We start from the raw sequence: 24,297 nt of genomic DNA on the forward strand, positions 1-24,297 counted from the left end.
TTGTTTGTCTACACGTGGGACCAAGCGTATCAGAGAAAATTGATTTTAGGTTCTAGATTCTAGCATTATATGTGTGTTTCGTGTCATTTTCTCCGACATATTTCACAAAAACTGGTCTCGAGATGTTTTATTCTGATAGTTTTGTAACCTGTTAGGTGTTTCCAAAAGTAATTCTTTTCCGTTGTTGGTTTTCGCTTTCTACAAATTTTGGCAGCTGTATCTTCATTTGGACCATCGTTCTCCCAAATTGCAGTCTATTTCTACATCATTCAACGAACATTATTGAGAATTCTCTGAAGCTTATGAATGTGTCATGCATAACGTATTGTGCAATAAACTGACTGTTATCAGTTGCAGTTGTGTAACCTTCAAATCTCGACATATCCTCGGTCAGTGAATCAGCCGGTGCAGTTCTCTCACTCTCACCTGCCGTTTACACCACAGATAATTCTCGTTCGATGATTCTCGTTTGCTTGTCTCCACTCCAGTGTAAACCACGCTTCTTTTACTACCCATGAACAGGTTGCTTTTCCCGATTTGTCCCATGTACTGCTTTGCAGCGGCTGTACCTGCCACAGTTGAAAGTGCATGGAAGACGGTACTTCCAACTGTACCGGTAACGAATGGCATTGAATAAGTAGTGCAACACACTCTTTCCTGAAAGCAGGTTAGTTTTATTCAGAATTCCAATACACCATGTTATTCCTCACTCTTCTGGCTACAATATACTCTCCACAAGCGCGACGGCCTTACGCCCCCTTACTGGGAGGGGCTGTATGCCCGCATGGTATTACTCTACTGGTCGACGTCAGAGCCAACGTCTTGCTGCATGCATAACCTCCCCATTATCCACATGCTGCTTGCATCAGAGTGCATTCTTCATTAACTGTCATCCATCGATCACCTCGAACGAGTGTGTCCGCACGTAACAACGATGCAGGAGTCACAGCTGTGAGTGACTGCCTGGCATGCGGGAGATCAGATTTATGTGACCTTGTTGCGATGATGACAGATGCCTCGCACAACCACTCACCCTGCTTTTGTTCATTGCCATATCTCCGTAGATATTCTGCAAGCGCCTGTGAATATCTGCGATGCTCTGGTTTCCTGCCAAAAGAAACTCAAATGACGGGCCTCTGTTTGGAAAGCACCCCCATTACAGACGCTATTTTGAAAGATACGTATAGCGCCACCAGTTATCGGAACGTCATGAAACTAGGTCTGCTTCCCTTTTCTTTCAGATGTGAAGCATGGAAGAATGATTGCTTAAACACCTCTTGGTACGATGTAATTGGTCTGATCTTGTCCTTGTGATGCCTACGCTGCTACAGGATTTACGTTCTCAATTGTGGTGTGACGTCTCTCAAAAGCAGTTACGGCCGACAGCCCCAAAAAATTTGGGGAGACTGGTTTCGACAATTGCACAACATACCTCACTCGGGGGTTATGACCAAGCAGAAAATTAATAATGGAATATTTTGTCTGGCCAAAAGTGAAGACGGCCTGCAAGTTGTGGACTCAATCTTGTGTTACCAATCAATGAAGTGACGTAGGAAGCCATACACAGCTCAAGTATGCTAAATATCATTTAGGAAAGGAGCGAAGACATGTCCATCTTGATCTTGTAGGACGTCTGTCTGTTTCAGGACGGCACTCTCGGTAATAGATCGTGTTACTGGGTAATAGCTGTGCGTCATTGCGTTTTGGCTGTCTTGTATGTATTAAAAAGAACCAAGTCCACCAGTTCCTGCCTCCCGTATTATCGGAATGACGCACCTTTGTGCTGTCCGACGCTTCAGGACGACAGCTTACCCTCCACAGAGCAGTGGGCTCATAGAGCATTGGCACTGTACCACCAGGGCAGCAGTTTTGTGCGAAAGGAGCAATGGACAGAAGCCTTGCCCAAAGGATTTCTAAATATTAGAACAGTGTCCAAGGATGACTTACAGGCGTCATTAGCAGGAATCTTATACTGTGAAGACCTGAGCTTTCTGGCAAAATTTATCACCGCTGCGCTGTTACCAACTACTGCTGAGTTACCTGTTTTGGTCCAGCTAGTTAAAGAGCACATTGCACATAATTTATGCTCGCGACCGAAACGATCCACAGAGTTGTTACAACCTCCTGATACAGGACCGCGACGAGGCCGCTAGCGAGGAGAGAATGCCTTTGACATACTGCTACATGAGATGTTTTCCACTGTCTCCTTACAATGATTAAAACCTACCAGGGTCGTGCACAATATTTCAGTGAACGATATGGTAACGATCATATTGGCTGACCAGTAGTTATAAGAGCCGGAATATGACACCACAATCCAGAATCAATCACTGTCACAAGAAGAGTTCGAAGAAGTTTCACAGCTTTTGAGGTTGGAATACACTGACCACAACCAACGCTCGCTCGCTCTGTGGGCGGGTCTGTAGGGCTACCCACCACTTGTCAATATTATTTCGACTAGAGGACGACAAAGTACCCTCCTACCCTTACCCGCGAGAAATGGCCCAGTTGCTCTGGCGTGTGACCAAAGAGGGAGCGGATGTTCCCACGCTATCGCCAGCCTTTCCTATCGGTGCTCCACACTGGAGGGGGTGGATCGGTAGGGGGTCTCTGTGGGTACTTCGCCCTCCGAGTGACAACTTATTGTTTATGAACTTGCGACCTTATTGTGTTTCTCACAAATTCTTTGAGTGAAATTTGTGGATTGTCACATAAGAGTTTTTAGTTCGTCCTTAGCTATACGATGGTATGAATGTCTTGTACATGTGCTCCGCAAAACATGAATTGATAGTGTTAATACTTTGCACACAAACAACATGAGTGTCTTTCCTCTTCCCTACCTACGTAACTACCTATCCATTTGGAATCCCAACATATGTTCCACAATGTTATCGTCAACATTCTTTGAAAGTGGATGACGAGGCGACACATCATTTGAAACAATACTAAAGCTCTTAATTGGTAACCACTCAGAATAGGTACGTCAGAAGCCCTCTTCTGGCTGCAAGGTGCTGCATCTCTTTACAATAATTATATCTGACCTCATTAAAACCGGCATGAGTGTTCATCAGGTATTTGTCACAATAATGATCACCCAAGTACAAAAAATAACTATACTGAGGTGACAAAATTCATGGGATAGCGATATGCACATATAAGGATGGCGGTAGTATTGCGTACACAAGTTGGGAAAGGGCAGTGCATAAAACAGACTTTGACTGCGAACTGGTAGTTGTAGCTAGAGGTGTGGGATACCCAATTTGGGAAATCGTTAGGGAATTCAATATTCTGAGATCTACAGTGTGAAGAGTGGGTCGAAATACCAAATTTCAGACATTACATCCCACCACGGATGAAACGCCCTGCTAAACCCACAGGTAGTTGGAATTGTGGAAAGGGGCCAAAATGAGCGGCTGTCAGTTACACTCATACACATATATCTTTATTTATTTGACCAAACATCACAGTACAAATTCTTGAATATGCCTTAAGGTCACAACCACTTTCATTTTGAAAAAAAAAAAAAAAAGAACGACTAAAAGTAATTAACTCAAAATTCAGATGCCAAAGAGAATATTTAGAGGGCAGAAGGCCTCACGTTAAATAATTTCTACAATTTGGCTGAAGGCCCAAAATCTAACACTTGAAAATCAACAACCTTAATTTAAAGACGGCTGAAGGGCTATGATTTAAGACTCAAGTTAAATTTAAATAAAAAACACAAGGCAGAAGGCCTTACCTTCAATTAGACTGAAGGCCCCACATAGTCTGATGCTCGAAAGACAAAGATCCTTAATTTAAAAATGGCTGAACGCCACATGACTTAAAACTCGAGGTAAAATAAATTTAAACAACGAAACCTTATCTTAAATTAGGCTGAAGGCCCCAAACAATCTAATACTTGACAAGCAAGGAACTTTAATTTTAAAACAGCTGAAGGCCCATGACTTAAAAACACCACTAAAATAACTTTTAGTAGGCAGAAGACCCAAGGCTTTATCTTTAAACAATATATTAATCAGGCTGAAGGCCCAAACAATCCAACACTTGACAAGCAACGAATTTTAATTTTAAATGGCTGAAAATAAGCAAAGGCAGCACAGCTAACGGCGCTCAGAAGTTTTGGGGGTCGGGCAGCACTTGAAATACTAAAAATCACTTGGGTGAGTCAGGCAGTCAGCCCAACCATCCTCAATTCGATGGCAACCCAACTGAAAGACCGTTAACAGACCAATGCTCCACCCCACACTTGCACCAAGGTTTTGCTCCGCACTTGCACCAAAATTCCAACGATTCTGACATCAGAGGCTGTGGAACCAAACAAGAATGGATCCCAGGCAACCCATAAGGGGTGGACGACCCGAAAACCCACGTCGTTTAATCAAATGACCGACTAACTGAAAGCAGTAGGCTGATAACACTTAAATAAACTTGTCCTAAAAATCACATGAACTACACACAGCCCCACAAACATCTGCATGAGGACTAGATGGTGCTCACAGCAATGACTATGCAATAACGAGGATGAACCACGAGTCGGCGGACACAGCCAAACCATAAGCAATCGCCAGCCAAATACATGTACTCTAACAAGATGACTGACTGACGGTCAACCAAGGTCGCCCCCAAGGTCGGCAATCGTCAGGCAAGTGATGCTGCATGCCCCATTGGTGCTATGTCGCAACTGCGCTAACCGACCAACTACTACACATCAACATGGAAACAACACTAAAATAACTGGGCAGTCGACATCACAAGCTACACACAATATTACAAACACTTGGATGAAGAACGTGACCAATGGTAAAAGCAGTGACTATGCAGTGACGAAGACGAACCACAAGTTGAGACACAAACATCTCCAACCCATAAACGATCGGCGAGCAATCACATCATCCAGTAAGACGACCACCCAGCGATCAACCAAGACCGTCCCTATTGAAACCATGTGTGCAGGCAACCGTCGGGCGAGTCATGGCTATACGAATCTCACTGCCGCTCCAACCCGACCGACTTCTGCCGCGTCCCAACCGTCCCACTGCCAGGTCCATATACGAACTTCCGCCCAACACACGACAACCAGGAAGTCATGGCAGTCCAGCAAAGATAATACGGCGAGGCATACCAATAAGTGCTGCTGCTGCTGCTTACGGGCAGACAAGGCAACAACACCAGTACTTGAATTAACAAAACGATGTGGCAGTACAGTAAGACAGAATGTAAAAGAGAGAGATGGTACAAACACGAGCCACGCATGCCTGAACCACCCCTCCTCAAACATGAACCTGGGGGGTCACATGCCGAAATGAAATTAACTAGCAGCTCCAAACGAAGCGGGAGGACAATGGCTGAAAAACGCCACAAGCGAAACACTCGCTCGGACCCAACCCTGCAGAGGAAACACACACACTGGCCATCGAACATCCCTGCACGAGGAAGGGACCGACCTAAGTCCCGCAAGTCGACCAATTGAAAACCATTTCAAAGTCAGCAACGAAAATAGCGAGGTATCCACTTGGACTTTAACAGTGCAGAGGCAACATGCTCATAGGCAACCAACATCCCTACTCTGAAGAAGGGACCGACCTAAACCTCACAAAATGAATAACTAGAATAATAATCCAAAGCTGACACACCCAAAAGGAACCACAAGGATTTGAAAGCCAACAAAGGTTGCCCACCTACTCAAACCGCACTAACTGTACCCGCACCCCATTCAGTTGACTGTCAGCAGGTTGAGTGCCTTCCCAAAACGCAAATAGTGTCCGCAAGGCTTGTAACAGCCTTGAACAAATTCCAATGACCGCTACTGTCTCACCCACCACCGCCGACGTGGCGTCAACCAGCTGAAGCACGGTGGCGCGCAAACAGGCTACAAATTCTGGAAGACTTTGCTCAATCGGTTGGCACCTTACTGCCACCTCGTAAACAAGGTGGTCCTTCCGGAGCAGGCTGATCACTGAACACTATCTGACTGCCATTACAATAAACACCTGAAACAAATAACAACCCAAACAATGTAGTGCCACCAAACACAAAAGAAACCAGAGTGAAATTGACAGCAACTACAAAGGCAAGCACATGCGTAACCACGCCCTTCTACCAGTGATATGCCCTGCTAAACCCACAGGACAGGACAGGTAGTTGGAATTGTGGAAAGGGCCATAATGAGCGGCTGTCAGTTACACTCACACACATATAACTTTATTTATTTGACCAAACATTACAGTACAAATTTTTGAACTTAGTTATCAGCTGAGGACGCCACACTATCTTGTGCCTTAAGGGCACAACCACTTTAATTTTGAAAAAAAAAGGCTAAAAGTAATTAACTCAAAATTCAGACGCCAAAGAGAATATTTAGAGGGCAGAAGGCCTCACCTTAAGTAATTTCTACAATTTGGCTGAAGGCCCGTAATCTAACACTTGAAAAGCAACAACCTTAATTTAAAGACGGCTGAAGGCCCATGATTTAAGACTCAAGGTAAAATTAAATAAAAAACACAAGGCAGAAGGCCTTATCTTCAATTAGGCTGAAGGCCCCAAATAGTCTGATGCTCGAAAGACAAAGATCTTTAATTTAAAAACGGCTGAACGTCCCATGACGTAAAACTCAAGGTAAAATAAATTTAAACAACAAAGCCTTATCTTAAATTGGGCTGAAGGCCCCCACAGTCTAATACTTGACAAGCAAGGAACTTTAATTTTAAAACAGCTGAAGGCCCATGACTTAAAACACAGCTAAAATAACTTTTAGTAGGCAGAAGACCCAAGGCTTTATCTTTAAACAATATATTAATCAGGCTGAAGGCCCAAAAAATCTAACACCTGACAGGAAGAAACTTTTAAATTTAAAACAGCTGAAGGCCTATGACGTAAAACACCACAAAAAATTTCAAAACCATCAGCTATGAGCCCTACAAATACACACAACAGAAAATAAGAAAAGGCTGTGCAGCTAAAAGCACTCAGAAGTTTAGGGGGTCGGCCACCACTAGAAATACTAACGATCACTTAGGTGAGACTGGCAGTTGGCTCAAACACGCTCAATCCGACGGCAACCCAACTGACAGACTGTCGATAGACCAATGCCAAGGTGATTTCCGCTGCACACTTGCACCAAGGTTCCGCTCTGCACTTGCACCAAAATTCCATTGATACTGACAGCAGAGACTGTGGAACGAAACAATAGTGGATCCCAGACAACCCATAAGGATTGTTGTTTAATCAAACAACCGACTAACTGAGAAGCAGTACTCCGACAACACTTAAATAAACTTGTCCTAAAAATCATATAAACTACACACAGCCCCAGAACATCTGCATGAGGATTGGCTAATGCTCACGGCAATGACTGTGCAATAATGAGGATGAACCATGAGTCAGCACACACAGCCAACCCACAAGCAATCGCCGGCCAAGTACAAGTCGTCTAACAGGAAGACTGACCGATGGTCAATCAAGGTCGTCCCCACTGAGACATGTGTGTCGGGCAAGTGATGGCTATCCGCACCTTCCTAACGCTGCATGCCCCTCTGCTGCTACATCGCGACTGTGCCAACCAACCAACTGCTACACATCAGCACAGAAACAGCAGTACAATAACTGGACAGTCGACATCACAAGCTACACACAATATCACAAACACTTGGATGAAGAACATGACCAATGGTAAAAGTGTGACTATGCAGTGACGAGGACGAACCACAAGTTCAGACACACACATCTCCAACCCATAAACGATCAGCGAGTCATCACGTCGTCCAGTAAGACTACCATCCGGCCATCAACCAAGACCATCCCTATTGAAACTATGTGTGCCGGCAACGGTCGGGCGAGTCATGGCTATCCGAAACTCACTGCCGCTGCAACCCACCCAACTTCTGCCGCGTCCCAACTGTCCGACTGCCAGATCCGAACTCACTGCCAGATACAAACTGCCTCCCAACACACAACAACCATGAAGTCATAGCAGTCCAGCAAAGAAATACTGCAGAGCATATCAGTAAGTGCTGCTGCTGCTGATGCTCGCAGGCAGACAAGGCAGCAAGTCAGTAACACCAGTAATTGAATTAACAATTCAGCCTCTACTCCGTGGCCAGGTCAGATGAGTCCTGATTTCAGTTGGTAAGAGCTGATGCTAGATTGAAGTGTGGCGCAGAATGGACGAAACCATGGATACAAATTGTCAGCAAGTCACTGTGCTGCCTGGTCGTTGCTCCATAATAGTGTGGGCTTCGTTTAGATGGAATGGACTGAGTCGTCTGGGCCAACTGAACCGGTCATTGACTGGAAATGGATGTGTCCAGCAAATTTGAGGCCATTTTCAGCCATTCATGGACTTCATGTTCGCAAACAACAATGAAATTTCGAGCCTTTCATGGATCTCATGTTCGCAAACAATGATGGACTTTTATGGATGACAATGCGCCATGTCACCGCGAAAGAATTTTTCGTGATTTGTTTCAATAACATTCTAGACAATTCTAGTGAATGATTTGGTCACCTAGATCTTCTGACGTAAATCCCACTGAACATTTATGGGACATAATCGAGAAGTCAGTTCGTGCACTAAATCCTGCTTTGGCAACATTGTCGCAATTATGGACAGCTTTAGAGTCAGCATAGCTCAGTATTTCTACAGGTGACTTTGAACGACTTCAGATGCTGCACTACGTCGGGCAAAAGGATGTCTGACATGATATTAGGAGATGTTCTATGACTTCCGTCATCTCAGTGTGAAATAAGTAGAAAGGCAAATATTTTCAGTAGTATAGATAAAGAGCCAGTGTTATCATATCTCATGGCTGTACTCAAGATGTTTGTTCTCTGTAGGAGCGAGTAGAGGAACTCAGGCACAGGTCTAGAAAATAGATGACCAGCCACTGAATAGATATAAACCTGGTAGAACTATTTGTGATGGTATAGACTCTCTATGTATACAGTTTTTTTTAAAGAAGTTGCTAAGTAAAGAGTGACTACTAAGTGATAGATGCGAAAAGAGGCAAAGGGCTATATATAGAGAGATGCTAAATTAAACTTCTTTGACTGTCGAAAGGCCTGTGATTGAAACGTTCAAGGACTAACTTCGCAGACTTTTATCGAAACACCATTCACAAAACCCAAAGAAATTCTGATCCTATGTAATAGCTTTCAGTGGCCCCAAAGATGGTGTCAAGGAATTAATGTATGATTCAATAACCGGAAGTGGCAAGGGAACGTTCCCAGTGTCAATAAACTAACTTGATGAAACTTTCCACGTGTGTAGAGGGGGCAAGATACTGCAATATGCTTTATTTTTTGTGTGCCCAATTTCACATTTTAGGGTTAAAACACACTCCAAAACGTTATTTGGTATTTCAGGTTTAGAGGGAATATCTTCTAAACGAAGACATTTAAAAAAATGTTAATCATGTAAAAGTTTATATGCAATTAATGTTCTTGAACAATATATAATCAACTTTTTTAATAATTTGAAATTTTGCAATATACCCCAACATGATTAATCAATTTTAAAAAACGAAAACGTTTAGTACAACATACAAAAGCTATTCAGAAAGTAAGGAACACTTAGTGACAAAATGGAAACTACAGTGATAATCAGAACAGTTTTATTTGCATCAGTTAGCTACAACTTCCAGCTACTTCTTTCCGTAGTCACCACTCTGAGTTAGACATCTGTCGTCGCATTGTACCAACTTTTCAATACCCACACCATAGAAGGCAGCCACCTGTGCTTTCCGGAAATTTTCTGTGCTGGACTGCAGCTTGTTGTCTGTGCCAAAATATTGGTTTTACAACCAGCAGTCCATTTGAGCAGAGATGAAAATCAGAGGAAGCTAAGTCTGGGCAGCTTGGAGGGTGATCAAACACTTCCCATCGAGACCGCTGCAGGAGCATCGTCATTGTCCCTGCACGGTGCGGCCAAGAACTGTGTTGAAGATGACAGTTACGTTATGTAGGGTTGAATGAAATCCAGAGAAATTCTCAGCAGGCACACATACTTGGCGGGAGACACTGTTTTCTAGTCTGCGTGATCTCTGTGCGCTCAGAACTGAGAAGAGCAGTGACGCCAGTATGCCTGTCGACTGCGTCACGTTGCTCTCAAGTCAAGTTTCTTATCAAGATGGTTCATTGTTACTTGACAATGTTCGCTTGCGAGTGTAACAGTGCAAAGCATAATGTTCCTTTACAAGAGAAGTTCCAAAAATGTGGCAGTAATTTAATTCTCGTGTTGCTGCAGAAATTAGTGATAAAAACATTGGTGTCATGGGTCTTCTAAAATTGAACACGGTCTCGGCACCAAATGCATTTCTTGTCACATCCTGTATAGAATTTGTGTCTTAGTTAGACCGTTGTTGTTGTTGTGGTCTTCAGTCCTGAGACTGGTTTGATGCAGCTCTCCATGCTACTCTATCCTGTGCAAGCCTCATCATCTCCCAGTACCTACTGCAACCTACATCCTTCTGAATCTGCTTAGTGTATTCATCTCTTGGTCTCCCTCTACGATTTTTACCCTCCACGCTGCCCTCCAATACTACATTGGTGATCCCTTGATGCAAGCTGCATGCCCTCGAGAAAAATTACGGCTGTAGTTTCCCCTTGCTTTCAGCCGTCCGCAGTACCAGCACAGCAGGGCCGTTTGGGTTATTGTTACAAGGCCAGATCAGTCAATCATCCAGACTGTTGGCCTTGCAACTACTGAAAAGGCTGCTGCCCCTCTTCAGAAACCACACGTTTGTCTGGCCTCTCAACAGATACCCCTCCGTTGTGGTTGCACCTACGGTACGGCTATCTGTATCGCTGAGGCACGCAAGCCTCCCCACCAACGGGGGGATAATAACCCCTGGATTTCTGGAATAAAAAGCTGTGTTGGAAGAAAGCATGGATCTCGCTCATAAACAACAAGGGTAGCTGAAGGCATCCACACAATTACCGTTCAGTATCTTTTTTTCATCATGCATAAGTAAGTTGGTGGACAGCAATCTGCAGTTGTTTGCTGATGATGCTGTGGTGTATGGGAAAGATCGTCGTTGGCAAATAGTATTAAATGTCTGACAGATAGCCAACCAACATTTAAAAGAAAATTAAAAGAATTTCTGAATGACAACTCCTTCTAATCAATAGATGAAGTCTTAGATATGAAGTAGTAACTATAAAAAAAGAAAAAAATTAATTAATCAATTAATTATTTTGTGTAAAGAAAACTTATGTTAAAATGATACATTCCACATCATTACAAAATGTCGTATTCATGATCTGTGGAACAAGGATTAATGTATGTATATATGTATGTATGTACTGTAGGATGATACAAGATAACATGGACAAAATTTCTAGTTTGTGCGATGAATGGCAGACTGTTTCAACAATATTAACCCATAGATGTAGAAAAATATAAGTTAATGTGGATGAGTAGGAAAAACAAAACCGTAATGTTCGGATATAGCATTAGTAGTATTGTTGCTTGACATAGTCACGTAGTTTAAATATCTGGGCGTAACATTGCAAAACGATATGAAATGGACCGAGCATGTGAGGATTGTGGTAGGGAAGGCAAGCGGTAGATTTTCGTTTATTGGTAGAATTTTAGGAGACTGTCGTTCATCTGCACAGAAGACCGCATATAGAACACTAGTATGACCTATTCTTGAATACTGCTCGAGTGTTTGGGATACACACCAAGTCGGATTAAAGGAATACAGCAAAGCAGTTCATAGGCAGCCTGCTGTATTTGTTACTGGTAGGTTCCAACAACACACAAGTGTTGTTATGGACGTGCTTTGGTAATTCAGATGGCAATCCCTGCTGGAAAGGCGAAGTTCTTTCGGGGGTCACTACTGAGAAAATTTAGAGAACCAGCATTTGAAGCTGTTGTAAACGGTTTTATGGCCAGAATGAGATTTTCACTCTGCAGCGGAGTGTGCGCTGATATGAAACTTCCTGGCAGATTAAAACTGTGTGCCCAACCGAGACTCGAACTCGGGACCTTTGCCTTTCGCGGGCAAGTGCTCTACCAACTGAGCTACCGAAGCACAACTCACGCCCGATACTCACAGCTTTACTTCTGCCAGTACCTCGTCTCCTGCCTTCCAAACTTTACAGAAGCTCTCCTGCGAACCTTGCAGAACTAGCACTCCGGAAAGAAAGGATATTGCGGAGACATGGCTTAGCCACAGCCTGGGGGATGTTTCCAGAATGAGATTTTGACTCTGCAGCGGAGTGTGCGCTGATATGAAACTTCCTGGCAGATTAAAACTGTGTGCCCGACCGAGACTCGAACTCGGGACCTTATGGCCGCCAACATATATTTCCCATAAGGACCATGAAGATAAGATATGTGCAATTAGGGGTCATATGGAAGCATATAGATAGTCATTTTTCGCTCGCTCTGTTTGCGATTAGAACAAGAAAGGAAATGATTGATTGTGGTATAAGGTGCCTTCCGCCATGTAACGTCTAGTGGCTTGTGGAGTATGTTCACTATGTGATCAAAAGTATCCAGGCATATGGCATAAAAGTTCGTGGCGCCCTCCATCGGTAATGCTGGAATTCACTATTGTGTTGGCCCTCTCTTGGCCTTGATGACAGCTTCCACTCTCGCAGGAATACGTTCAGTCAGGTGTTGGAAGGTTTCTTGGATAATGTCAGCCTATGCTTCACGGAGTTCTGCGCTGAAGAGAGGTATCGATGTCGGTGGGTGAGACCTGGTACGAAGTCGGCGTTCCAAACATCCCATAGGTGTTCTATTGGATTCAGGCCAGTCCATCACAGGGATGGTATTGTCATGTAACCACTGTGCCACAGGCTGTGCGTTATGAACAGGTGCTCGGTCATGTTGAAAGATGCAGTCGCCAACTGCAAATTGCTCTTCAACAGTGAGAAGCAAGAAAGTGCTTAAAACATCAAAGTAGGCCTGTGCTGTGATAGTGCCACGGAAAACAGCGAGGGGTGCGAGCCCCCTCCATGAGAAACTCGACCACACCATAACACCACCGCCTCCGAATTTTATTGTTGGCACTACACAGCCTGGCTAGGCGCTCAGTCCGGAACTGCGCGACTGCTACGGTCGCAGGTTCGAATCCTGCCTCGGGCATGGATGTGTGTGATATCCTAAGGTTAGTTAGGTTTAAGTAGTTCTTAGTTCTAGGGGACTGATGATCACAGATGTTAAGTCCCATAGTGCTCAGAGCCATTTGAACCATTTTTGAACTACACAGCCTGGCAGGTGACGTTCACCGGGCATTCGCCACACCCACACCCTGCCATCGGATCGTCACATTGTGTACCGTGATTCGTCACTCCACACAACGTTTTTCCACTGTTCAATCGTCCAATGTTTATGCTCCTAACACCAAGCGAGGTGTCATTTGGCATTTACCGACATGATGTATGGCTTATGAGCAGCAACATGATGTATGGCTTATGAGCAGCAGCTCGACCGTGAAATCCAAGTTTCCTCAACTTTTGCGTAACTATCATAGTACTTGCAGTTCATCCTGATGCAGTCTGGAATTCCTGTGTTATGGTCTGTATAGATGTGTGCCTATTACACATTACGACCCTTTTCAACTGTTGGCAGTCTTTGTCAGTCAACAGATGAGGTCGGCCTGTATGCTTTTGTGCTGTATGTGTACTTTCACGTTTCCACTTCACTATCACATCGGAACCTAGGGATATTCAGGACGTATGACACAAGTGACACCCAGTCACCTGACCACATTTGAAGTTCCTGATTTCTGCAGAGGGCCCATTCTGCTCTCTCATGATGTCTAATGACTACTGAGGTCGCTAATATGGAGTGCCTGGCAGTAGGTGACAGCACAATGCACCTAATACGAAAAACGGATGTTTTCGGGGGTGTCTGGTTACTTTTGATCACATGGTGTACATAGATGTAGAAGTAGATGAAATGTAGATGTTTATATGAAAGCCAACTCTCACATGTCATCATGAAATCCATGTATCAAGCCAATCATGTAAATGGAATTTTTCTTAACTTCAGAGACACATTTGAATCAGTACAAAAACAATGTTTAATAACGAAAGTGTGATGTTATAGGATGTTAACGTGAAACGTGTGGAGGATTGTGGGTTTCTTGGTAAGAACGATGTAACTTCTTTTTTTAAATGGAGAGCCTTCAACAGGTGCAGAAGTAACTACAGGCTTGCTACAGAGAAGTGTGTTGATGGTGCTTTGGTAATTAGGGAGCACCATGTTATCTTCAATGGAGACTCAGCAACAGATGCACATTCAACTCCAGGTGTGTTCCTGGGAAGTTTGATAAGACTCTTGTTGTCCATGTTGTATATTAATGACCTTGTAGTCAGTATTAACAGTAACTTCAGACTGCTGTAAATGATGCAGTTAGCTATCATGAATTTCATGATAGAGATAGTCAGTTTTTACATCATTCGACAACAGTATTTTTGCATTTGTAGTGTGAATTCTGTGAAATAGTGATGCGTGTACATCTAAACCTATGTTCATACTCCACAAGCCACTGTATGGTGCATGGTGGAGGGTACCCTATATCACGATTAGTCAATGTGTTTCCAGGGCGAGTGAAAAACGACTGTCTACATACCTCCACATGATCCCTAATTTATCGTATCTTTTTGGTCCTCAAGCGAAATGTATCTTGGAGGTAGCCGAAACGTTCTGCACTCAGCTTCAAATGCCATTTGTCCAAGTTTTCCCAGCAGTATTCCTCGAAAAGGATTTTCCTGCCCTCCAGGGATTCCCATTAGAGTTCTTGACGCATCTCCGTAATACTTGTGAGTTGTTCGAAACTACTTGTGACAATTATAGCAGCCTGCCTCTTGAATTGCTTCAATGTCTGCTTTTAATCCAACTTGATGCAGATGTCAAAGACTCGAGCAGTATTCAAGAATAGGTCGCACTAATGTGCTGTACGTGGATGCCTTAAGAGGATGAATCACACTTTCCTAAAATTCTCCCAATAAACCGAATTCGACCATTTGCCTTCCCTACCACAATCCCCACATGCTCATCCCATTTCATACCACTTTGCAACGCTATGCACGGATATCAAAATGACATGGGAGTGTCAAGCATGATACTACTCATACTGTATCCAAACAGTATGTTTTTTTCCCCCTGCTCGTCCATATTATATTTTTGTAAATTAAGAGTTAGCTGCCATCTATGACCCCAACTAGAAATTTTGTCTAAGTTATCTTGTATCATCCTGCAGTCACTCAACCTGTACACCTTCCCGTACACCTCAGCATCATCAGCAAATAACAGCATACTGCTGGGCAGATCATGTGTATAGGTTGTGCCAATAACTACTATGATTGTAGTGAAACCATTATTAGGGACATCATCACTTGCTTTCTCCATACCGATTTGCGGAAAAACTATATGCATTACAATTTTTGCTCTGATGCAAGTAAAAGAGGTATGTAAACCTTTTTTATATATTTTCGATTTTATTTTTTATTTCGTCTTGAAAGTGCTGTAGCTTTTGGACTGTGCACTATTTGAGTGTTTTATGCTAACACAAACTGCCTCAGAGAATCAGTTATTGCAAACCTGATATTTGTTTGGTGTACTTTAGAAGTAAATAAAACACAATCCGCTAGCAGGGCAGCTTAAAAATAGTAAGTTCAAAGAGGCTGTCATTTACACAGGAATCTCACATATTTGAACCTCATCTTAGGCCAAGTACATACCAAAATGGTGACTGACAGTCATGGAGGGGAGATTAAAGCATGAAGATGGTCGATGACCCTTCTTTGGTTAACTATTTGGTAGTGATTAGTGCAGTAGGTACGTGTTTCTAGTTGTTGATTAGAGTATATACTTTAGATTGCTTTATTTGGATTTTGTAGAATGTAGTAGTATCAGAACCAAATCCCTTTCCTGTGAACAGGATTGTGACCAATGTTACATGTGTTCTAATGCCTATAGAAAATTATGATACTAATAAACACTTTCATTCAGATGAATGAAATATTACTTGTAACACTATAATGAGAATTGTATAGTGGTAGTAATGCATAATTTACAGTTAGGTACTGGGCCACAATTGGTTGTACTTAAGATGTATTCAACACAAAAAGGCTCAGTTTTGTAATAAACTATGGCGTGTTGAGTCAGACTGTTGTGCCTACCAATTTTCTCTTGCAGACTAATACCTTTGTGAATTTTAATCAAGCTCTAGACTGAACTTTTTCTAACTATCCACTGTAATTAAAATAAATTTTCCAGGTATGCACAATGTTTACACTAGCTTCTCTTAGTGCAACTTCTGTTTGATAGTCCATCACTCTGTAAATGTTTTCATCCACTCCAACTCGACCAAAATGCTGTTTTTTGTAATAGTATAAGCAAATTCGCCCACTCATTTTTGTGATAGTGATTTCTGATGGTACGATAGCTGTAATACAGTCATTAACATTCTCAACATATCAGTTGGCTAAACGTATCTGCCACACATAATAGGTGACTTGTGGAGTATAGTGCTGATTTAAATGATCATGTAGCATCCATTACAATCATATGGCTGTAACAGTTAATTTCTAACATGTCCTGAAGTAACGATTGTGGTTTGTGCTATCCTTGCAGTAACACCACTATCAGTGAATCTGCATATATTTAACTTATGTGAAATATTGTCTGACATATTTACAATTTTTGGGTCCAAAAGTAATCCTCTAATTGAACTCAACTCTCTGTTGCCTCTTGAAAGGCTCCTAACAATTATGTCAATTCAAGGCAGTGTGATCCTAATTTATAATCTAGTTTGGAGGACGATTTGCAATGAAGCCATTGCTACTATAATTTTTCATTTCATTTCCTAGCGTGTTGTAATAGTACATTCTGACACAGTTTTCTTAATTTTTTGCAGTACTTTCCCCATTGTCATAGAGGACAAGAAAATTAATGAAGACAGTGGCGATTTGGTGACCAACACCCCACTGGCTGCAGAAACAAGCAACAGGATACAATGCACCACCAAGCATGAAGCATCCTTTGGGAATGAAGTTGGTACAAGGCGTCTGGGGCACAGATGTGACATCTGCAGAAAGAAATTTGCACAGTTGCAGGACCTGGAGGAGCACATGCGCAAGGACAAATGTGAACCCCGTCATTCATGCAGTGTGTGTCACAAAGCATTCACAAGTAGTAGATGTTTGAGAGAACACTTTCGCCTGCACACTGGTGAACGCCCATACACCTGTGGTGTTTGCAACAAGACATTCATACAAAGCGTTCACCTGAAGCGGCATCTGCAGTTCCACACTGATGAACGTCCATACATCTGTGGCGTTTGCAACAAAACATTCAGATGCAAGAGTCATTTGAAGCAGCACTCTCTGTTGCACACTGGTGAAAATCCATACGTCTGTGGCATTTGCAACAAGGCCTTCAAGCAAAATAGTGAACTGAAAAATCATTCACTCAAGCACACTGGCGAACGCCCATACTCCTGTGACGTATGCAACAAGACATTCATACAAAGTACTCACCTGAAGGAGCATCTGCGGTTGCACACTGGCGAACGTTCGTACATCTGTGACGTTTGTAATAAGACATTCAGAAACAATAGTCACCTGAAGCGGCATTCACGCTTGCACACTGGCGATAAACCGTACGTCTGTGATGTTTGCAACAAGGCATTCACTGATAGTAACTCACTAAAGGGGCATTTGCCCTTACACACTGGCGAACGCCCCTACATCTGTGTAGTTTGCAATAAGACATTTGCACGTAGCAGCACACTGAAGCGGCATTCGAACCTACACACTGGCAAACGCCCCTATATCTGTAAAGTGTGCAATAAGACATTTGCACATAGCAGCACATTGAAGCGGCATTCACACCTCCACACTGGTGAACGCCCCTACATCTGTGGCGTTTGCAACAAGGCTTTCACACACAGTAGTGCCCTGAAGCGGCATTCACAGGTGCACACTGGCGAACACGTCTACATTGATGACCCTTTGCAACAAGAGATTCACACACCGTAGAGCACTGAAGTGCCATTCACATATGCACAATGACTAACACCCGTAGGTCTTTGACATTTGTAACAAATCATTCAATAAAAATAGCCAACTGAGGCGGCATTTGGGGCTGCATACTGCTAACGCCCTTACAGCTGCATGTCGTAAGAGATTCAGAAGTACCAGAGGTCACACTCGTAGTTGCAAGCAGCAATGTGAGGGCATATTCGCAGTTCCACATTGATGTAAAATAATGGATTTGCACCATTTGTCAAAAGAAATTCCATGGAAGGGTACTTTCAGAAAACACCTAGTGCTTAATATGAGAAAATGCCAATGTGCTTCTGATGTATTTCCACATAGATTTGCAGATTGGATAAACAGACTTTTTCAGGCAGGACTTGTGAAACCTGTCTCAAAATAAATTTGTGAATGCACAGTGGTGAATACTGCTTGTGATGTTATGGTGCCACAAGGCGTTGATGAATAGCAAGAATAGCAATGGCTTAGAAAGCTCATGAAATTTTACATCTAGTACGATTGATATGTCTATTCCTCCTGTGGAGCCACAAGGAGCAGTGATAAAGTTTGCATTATTACATCTAGGAAAAAACGTTACTTGAATAATAATTCAGTTTTTTTGCATGTATGTATTGCCTATTCTGGTATACGTTGATATCACTGTTTCAATATGTAGCAGTGCACCACTAGAGCAACCAAAACAGAATGGAGCCACTCATCCCCATTTTATCAATAGAATGAGCAATTTTGTTGTTTGCTTCTCAGAATCTATGGTGAGAGATACCAATCATACCAAACTTTTTCTTTTTCTCTGACTGAAAAATGTGGTGTTAACTAATGTGATCCAGAGACACATGGCCCCTTTTTACATCGGTAGTTGCAGTATTGTGCTGGTTGTGAGGTGCTGTTTTATCATTGCAGCTCACTTTATAAATGAAATTAGGTTTGATGTATGGAATAATAGTCATTCTGATTAGGTGGTAAAGAGGTTAATATGAAAAGGTTTTTACAGAACTGTACTATTGCACATTTTGTTTGGAAAGGAGATTCATTATGGGTCACAAAGGGTGGTACACATTGAATATCCACAGCTTTCACTATTTTGATTATTTTTTTAATATTAATGCCACACAAGTGGATAGTGTTATGCATCAATTGACCAAGTGTCAAAATTTGACTTCACAAAATCTAGTATTTTAATCAGTAAGATACTAAAACTGAATTTAAGTCACATGCTCATATCTTAAAACAATATAAAATGTAGTGAAACTGTATTTGTGTAGAAATGATGCTCGGTCATGTAATGTTTTTATATATAATTTTCAGGTTTGCAATTTGCGTTAACTCATTCCAAGCCAAAACGTCTCCCTTCGTCAGGTAATGTAAATTAGAGACGAATCTACTGTCACTTATTTTCACAATGTACAATATGATTGTATTGGTTTGGTCTGTATTTAATGAAGTCTAACTGATATGTTAGAAAAATAGCTTTACTATTTATTGGTTACGCTTTTTATATGCCTCTTTATTGAAGTAATACCTTCATGCATAACTTGAAGAAAAATGCTCCTTATATATTCAGAAAATGATGTATTCTTTCTGATGCAATTAAAAAAGTTCTAGAAATAAAAAAATATGAAAATAAATAATATATTTTAATGAATTTGAAGATGTAAATGTATTTTACTGGCACATGAACATAGGTAGTAACGTTGATTCTAAATATTAACACATGTTATTTGAATATATCAATACATTTTACCTATTACAACATTACAAATTTATTGCATACATTTAATAATAAAATTTGGCTACTTCTTAAGATGTCTTCAGTGTGAGTTTCTTAGGAATGAAATTATAATGTAATCTCTTACATCTTACAAGATTGTACAAATTGAAACTTGAGACTTGCATAAATGAATAATAGAAATTTTTTACTCTGATATTTCACCATCAACAATAGAAACAAGTTGCAAGCAGATGAAGCCATCAGTGTTATCCTTGAAATCAGAGTGGCTGAAGTGTTTGCTGTAAATATTTTGTGCATCATTTGAAGGAGGTTGATTAGAGATTGAATGTCTTTTAGCGTGGCTTCAGAAACTGAATTACCATTTGGTCACAGAAGCCTTAAGAGGGCATGAAACTTAATTTGGTTCCTCATTTGAGGTCGATCAGAAAATTTCTTCCTAATGTCAACTTTAGACGGTTCACTATTAAATTCAGTTTTGAATAATGTTGAATGGTTTGTATTGAAACAGTTCTATCTCTCTCACCTTCATCCAGTTTATTTTCTCATTCCAGGATTTAGTTTTGCAATTCACTATGCTTTTTATATATTTTCATACTCTTTAATCTTCAGCTTTCATTCTATTGACTATAAAAGGATTTCTTTTGCAACATATTTTCATGACATCAATGAAACCATCTGGCGTATGAAGTCTTTTGCAGTTTGAAACTGAATCCTATGCCCCCAAAATTGCTTTCATTCCAAAAGAAGTTATACTAAGGTATTAGAAACCTATGTCTCGTTTTTTTGCAATGTACAACACTTGTCTAAAACTGATTTTAGCATTAGAACCATCTTGATGTTTCTATTCTGTCCACCACATGAATCAGACCACAAAATTACTTCTTTGGCTGTCAGTATATGTTCCATTAAATGTTTTAATAGAGAGGATGCTACTTCCTGTGCTCCATGTCCTGCCTCATCCTCTAACCAGGCATAGCCCTTTGTCATTACTAGCATTATTAACACCTAAGTCATACAGTGACAACAGTCACTTATATACTGAAGCACCAAAGAAACTAGTATAGGCATGCATATTCAAATACCGATATATGTAAACAGGCATGACATGGTACTATGGTCAGCAGCACCATATAAGCGAAGTGGCTGGTGCAGTTATTAGATCAGATACTGTTACTACAATGGCAGGTTATCAAGATACAAGTGAGCTTGAACGTGGTGTTATAGTCATCGCACAAGTGATGGGACACAGCATCTCTGAGTTAGCGATGAAGTGGAGATTTTCCCATACGGCCATTTCATGAGTTTACTGCGAATATCAGGAATCCGATAAAACATCAAATCTCTGACATCGCTACAGCCAGAAAAAGATCCTGCAAGAACAGGACCAACAATGACTGAAGAGAATTGTTCAACATGACAGAAATGCAGCCCTTCCGCAAATTGCTGCAGATTTCAGTGCTGGGCCATCAACAAGCATCAGTGTGCGAACCGTTCAATGAAACATCATCAATATGAGCTTTTGGAGCCAAAGGCCTACTCGTGTACCCTTGATGACTGCATGACAGTCATCTGCGAAAAGTCTGAGGTTGCAATTAAATTTCTGTGCTAGGCAATTAACATACAACATGAATGTCAAGAGTCCCAACACATTTCCCAGGGCCACACTTGAAATTACTTTCACATCTATGGCTTTCCATCCAAGGTAAAAAGCTGTAACCTTCTTACCAAGAAATCATATGTATAATCACAAATTTTACTTGTTACCCTTAGGATATAACATTTGGTAATAAGCACTGACGTGGTACTGAGTCAAACGCTTTTCAGAAGTCAACGGATACGGCATTTTCCTCCCTCCTTTGATCACACGGCTCATGGTTTCCATACTGGGGAAGGCTGTGACATATATAAATCAGAACTAACCTAGACCTCAGGCTGTGCTACACATTGGTCTTTCACCATAACTGAGATTTCAGTGTGGGGTGCAATATCTCACTGTAGCCAAAAGTTACATATTGTATCTTCTTTCCATTTCAGAATCATATACTACATAACATCAAAAAACTCACTGCAAGACAAAATGTATAGGCAGCATATTTTTCCACTGACATCTAAAAAAAAAATGTTCAAATGTCTCTGAGCACTATGCGACTCAACTTCTGAGGTCATCAGTCGCCTAGAACTTAGAATTAATTAAACCTAACTAACCTAAGGACATCACACACATCCATGCCCGAGGCAGGATTCGAACCTGCGACCGTAGCGGTCTCTCGGCTCCAGACTGCAGCGCCTAGAACCGCACGGCCTCTCCGGCTGGCACTGACATCTGATTTCCTGACACTTTATCACAACAAATTGTATTAAAAGACGCGTTTTGGAGAGATATTTAATGCTTTTATGTTAGCTTCGCTGCATGGTTAATGTTTCTCGTGTTTTCAGTTCTAAATCTGAGACGTTTAATGTTGTGTGTGTGCGTTTTTTATGAGAAAGTGCAACAAATTAGTGCTGTTTCTGTAACATCATAGGTCTTGTTCTGTGATTCAGATTTTTGAATGAATACATAAATACTGGATCGTGATCGAGTCAAGCAGTAACGGAGAAAACAATATTGGTTGGCTCATATTCTCTAGTATATTCACACAGTGGAAGAAAACGCCCTCTTGGGGAAAAGAGCTCTTATGTAGATAATGTCCTATTTTACAGAACATACTTCTATTAAGTTAATAAGAATGCTAAGGCGAATGAAGAAAAATAATTGCAGACAGTGGGACATGAACCCACGAACTTTGACACTATGATTCTGCAGTCTTTGGGCATATCCACTTCACTGCCATGATTTCACGAACTTAAATGTCTTATACGATGCCGTTATGATGGATATGTCATTGACTGACATTTAATTATAATAAATCATACCAAACCCGATGCGTTTTTATACGTATTCAATGCCCCATTACCTTGAAATAGCAAACTTTGATAACACAGAAGTTGTTGTATCAAAACAGCGAAATGCAAAAATTATTAATCACTGGTACAACATTTCCTGTCATTTTCTTACAACAAATTGTATCAATAATGATGCGTTTTCTAGTGATCCTCAGTGTGCTAGTGCTTTGAAAGAGCATTTATGCATAAGACGGAAGTTAATAATATACGAGTATAAAACGCCATCCTTCAGTGAATCGGTATGGCGTCTCCCAGGTTTGCCAGGCGCAGCCTTAAGTACTACATGTTCGAAAAATATCAGTCGATATTAACCATTCCAAAAACGTTGACCATTATTGAGAAATAGTTTTTTAGTATATACACTACTCGTCATTAAAACTGCTACACCACGAAGATGACGTGCCACAGACGCGAAATTTAACCTCCAGGAAGAAGATGCTGTGATATGCAAATGATTAGCTTTTCAGAGCATTCACACAAGGCTGGGGCCGGTGGCGACACCTACAACGCGCTGACATGAGGAAAGTTTCCGACGGATTTCTCATACACAAACAGCAGCTGACCGGCATTGCCTGGTGAAACGTTGTTGTGATGCCTCGTCTAAGGAGGAGAAATGCGGACCATCACGTTTCCGACTTTGATAAAGGTCAGATTGTAGCCTATCGCGATCGCAGTTTATCATATCGCGACACTGCTGCAATACATGGGGACGTTTGCAAGACAACAACCATCTGCATGAGCAATTCGACGATGCTTGCAGCAGCATGGAGTATCAGCTGGGAGACCATGACTGTGGTTACCCTGGACGCTGCAACACAGACAGGAGCGCCTGCAATGGTGTACTCAACGACGATCCTGGTTGCACGAAAGGTAAAACGTCATTTTTTCAGATAAACCCGGGTTCTGTTTACAGCATCATGGTGGCCGCATCCGTGTTTGGCGACATCGCAGTGAACACACATTGGAAGCGTGTATTCGTCATCGCCATACTGGCGTATCACCCGACGTGATGGTATGGGGTGCCATTGGTTACATGTCTCGGTCACCTCTTGTTCGCATTGACGACCCTTTTTGAACAGTGGACGTTTCATTTCAGATGTGTTACAACATGTGGCTCTACCCTTCATTTGATCCCTGCGAAACCCTATGTTTCAGCAAGATAATGCACGACCGTATGTTGCAGGTCCTGTATGGGCCTTTCTGGATATAGAAAATATTCGACTGCTGCCCTGGCCAGCACATTCTCCAGATCTCTCACCAATTGAAAACGTCTGGTCAATGGTGGCCGAACAACTGGTTCGTCACAATACGCCAGTCACTACTCTTGATGTACTGTGTGGTATCGTGTTGAAGCTGCATGGGCAGCTGTACCTGTACACGCCATCCAAGCTGTGTTTGACTCAATGCCCAGTTGTATCATGGCTGTTATTACGGCCAGAGATGGTTGTTCTGGGTACTGATTTCTCAGGATCTATGCACCCAGATTGCGTGGAAATATAATTACATGTCAGTTCTAGTATAATATATTTGTCCAATGAATATCCATTTATCATCTGCATTTCTTCTTGGTGTAGCAACTTTAATGGCCAGTAGTGTATATGCAGTGT

General features: G+C 41.8%; 1 protein-coding gene across 7 annotated transcripts in view; it reads left to right on the forward strand.

Annotated features, from left to right (window-relative positions):
* The window catches only part of LOC124551113 (zinc finger protein 70-like), a 147,433-nt gene extending 127,844 nt beyond the window's left edge, over nt 1-19,589 (forward strand). For 6 of the 7 annotated variants that reach the window (XM_047126053.1, XM_047126052.1, XM_047126056.1 and 3 more), the window contains one exon: nt 16,878-19,589. In XM_047126053.1, coding sequence (XP_046982009.1) covers nt 16,878-18,000 — 1,123 coding nt within the window. In that variant the 3' untranslated portion in view covers nt 18,001-19,589. The remainder of the gene's footprint in view (nt 1-16,877) is intronic. The other variant, XM_047126059.1, reaches the window with a different exon arrangement.
* The last annotated feature ends 4,708 nt before the right edge of the window (nt 19,590-24,297 follow it).

Source organism: Schistocerca americana, chromosome 9, assembly GCF_021461395.2.
Source record: "Schistocerca americana isolate TAMUIC-IGC-003095 chromosome 9, iqSchAmer2.1, whole genome shotgun sequence".
Classification (NCBI taxonomy): Eukaryota; Metazoa; Arthropoda; class Insecta; order Orthoptera; family Acrididae; genus Schistocerca; species Schistocerca americana.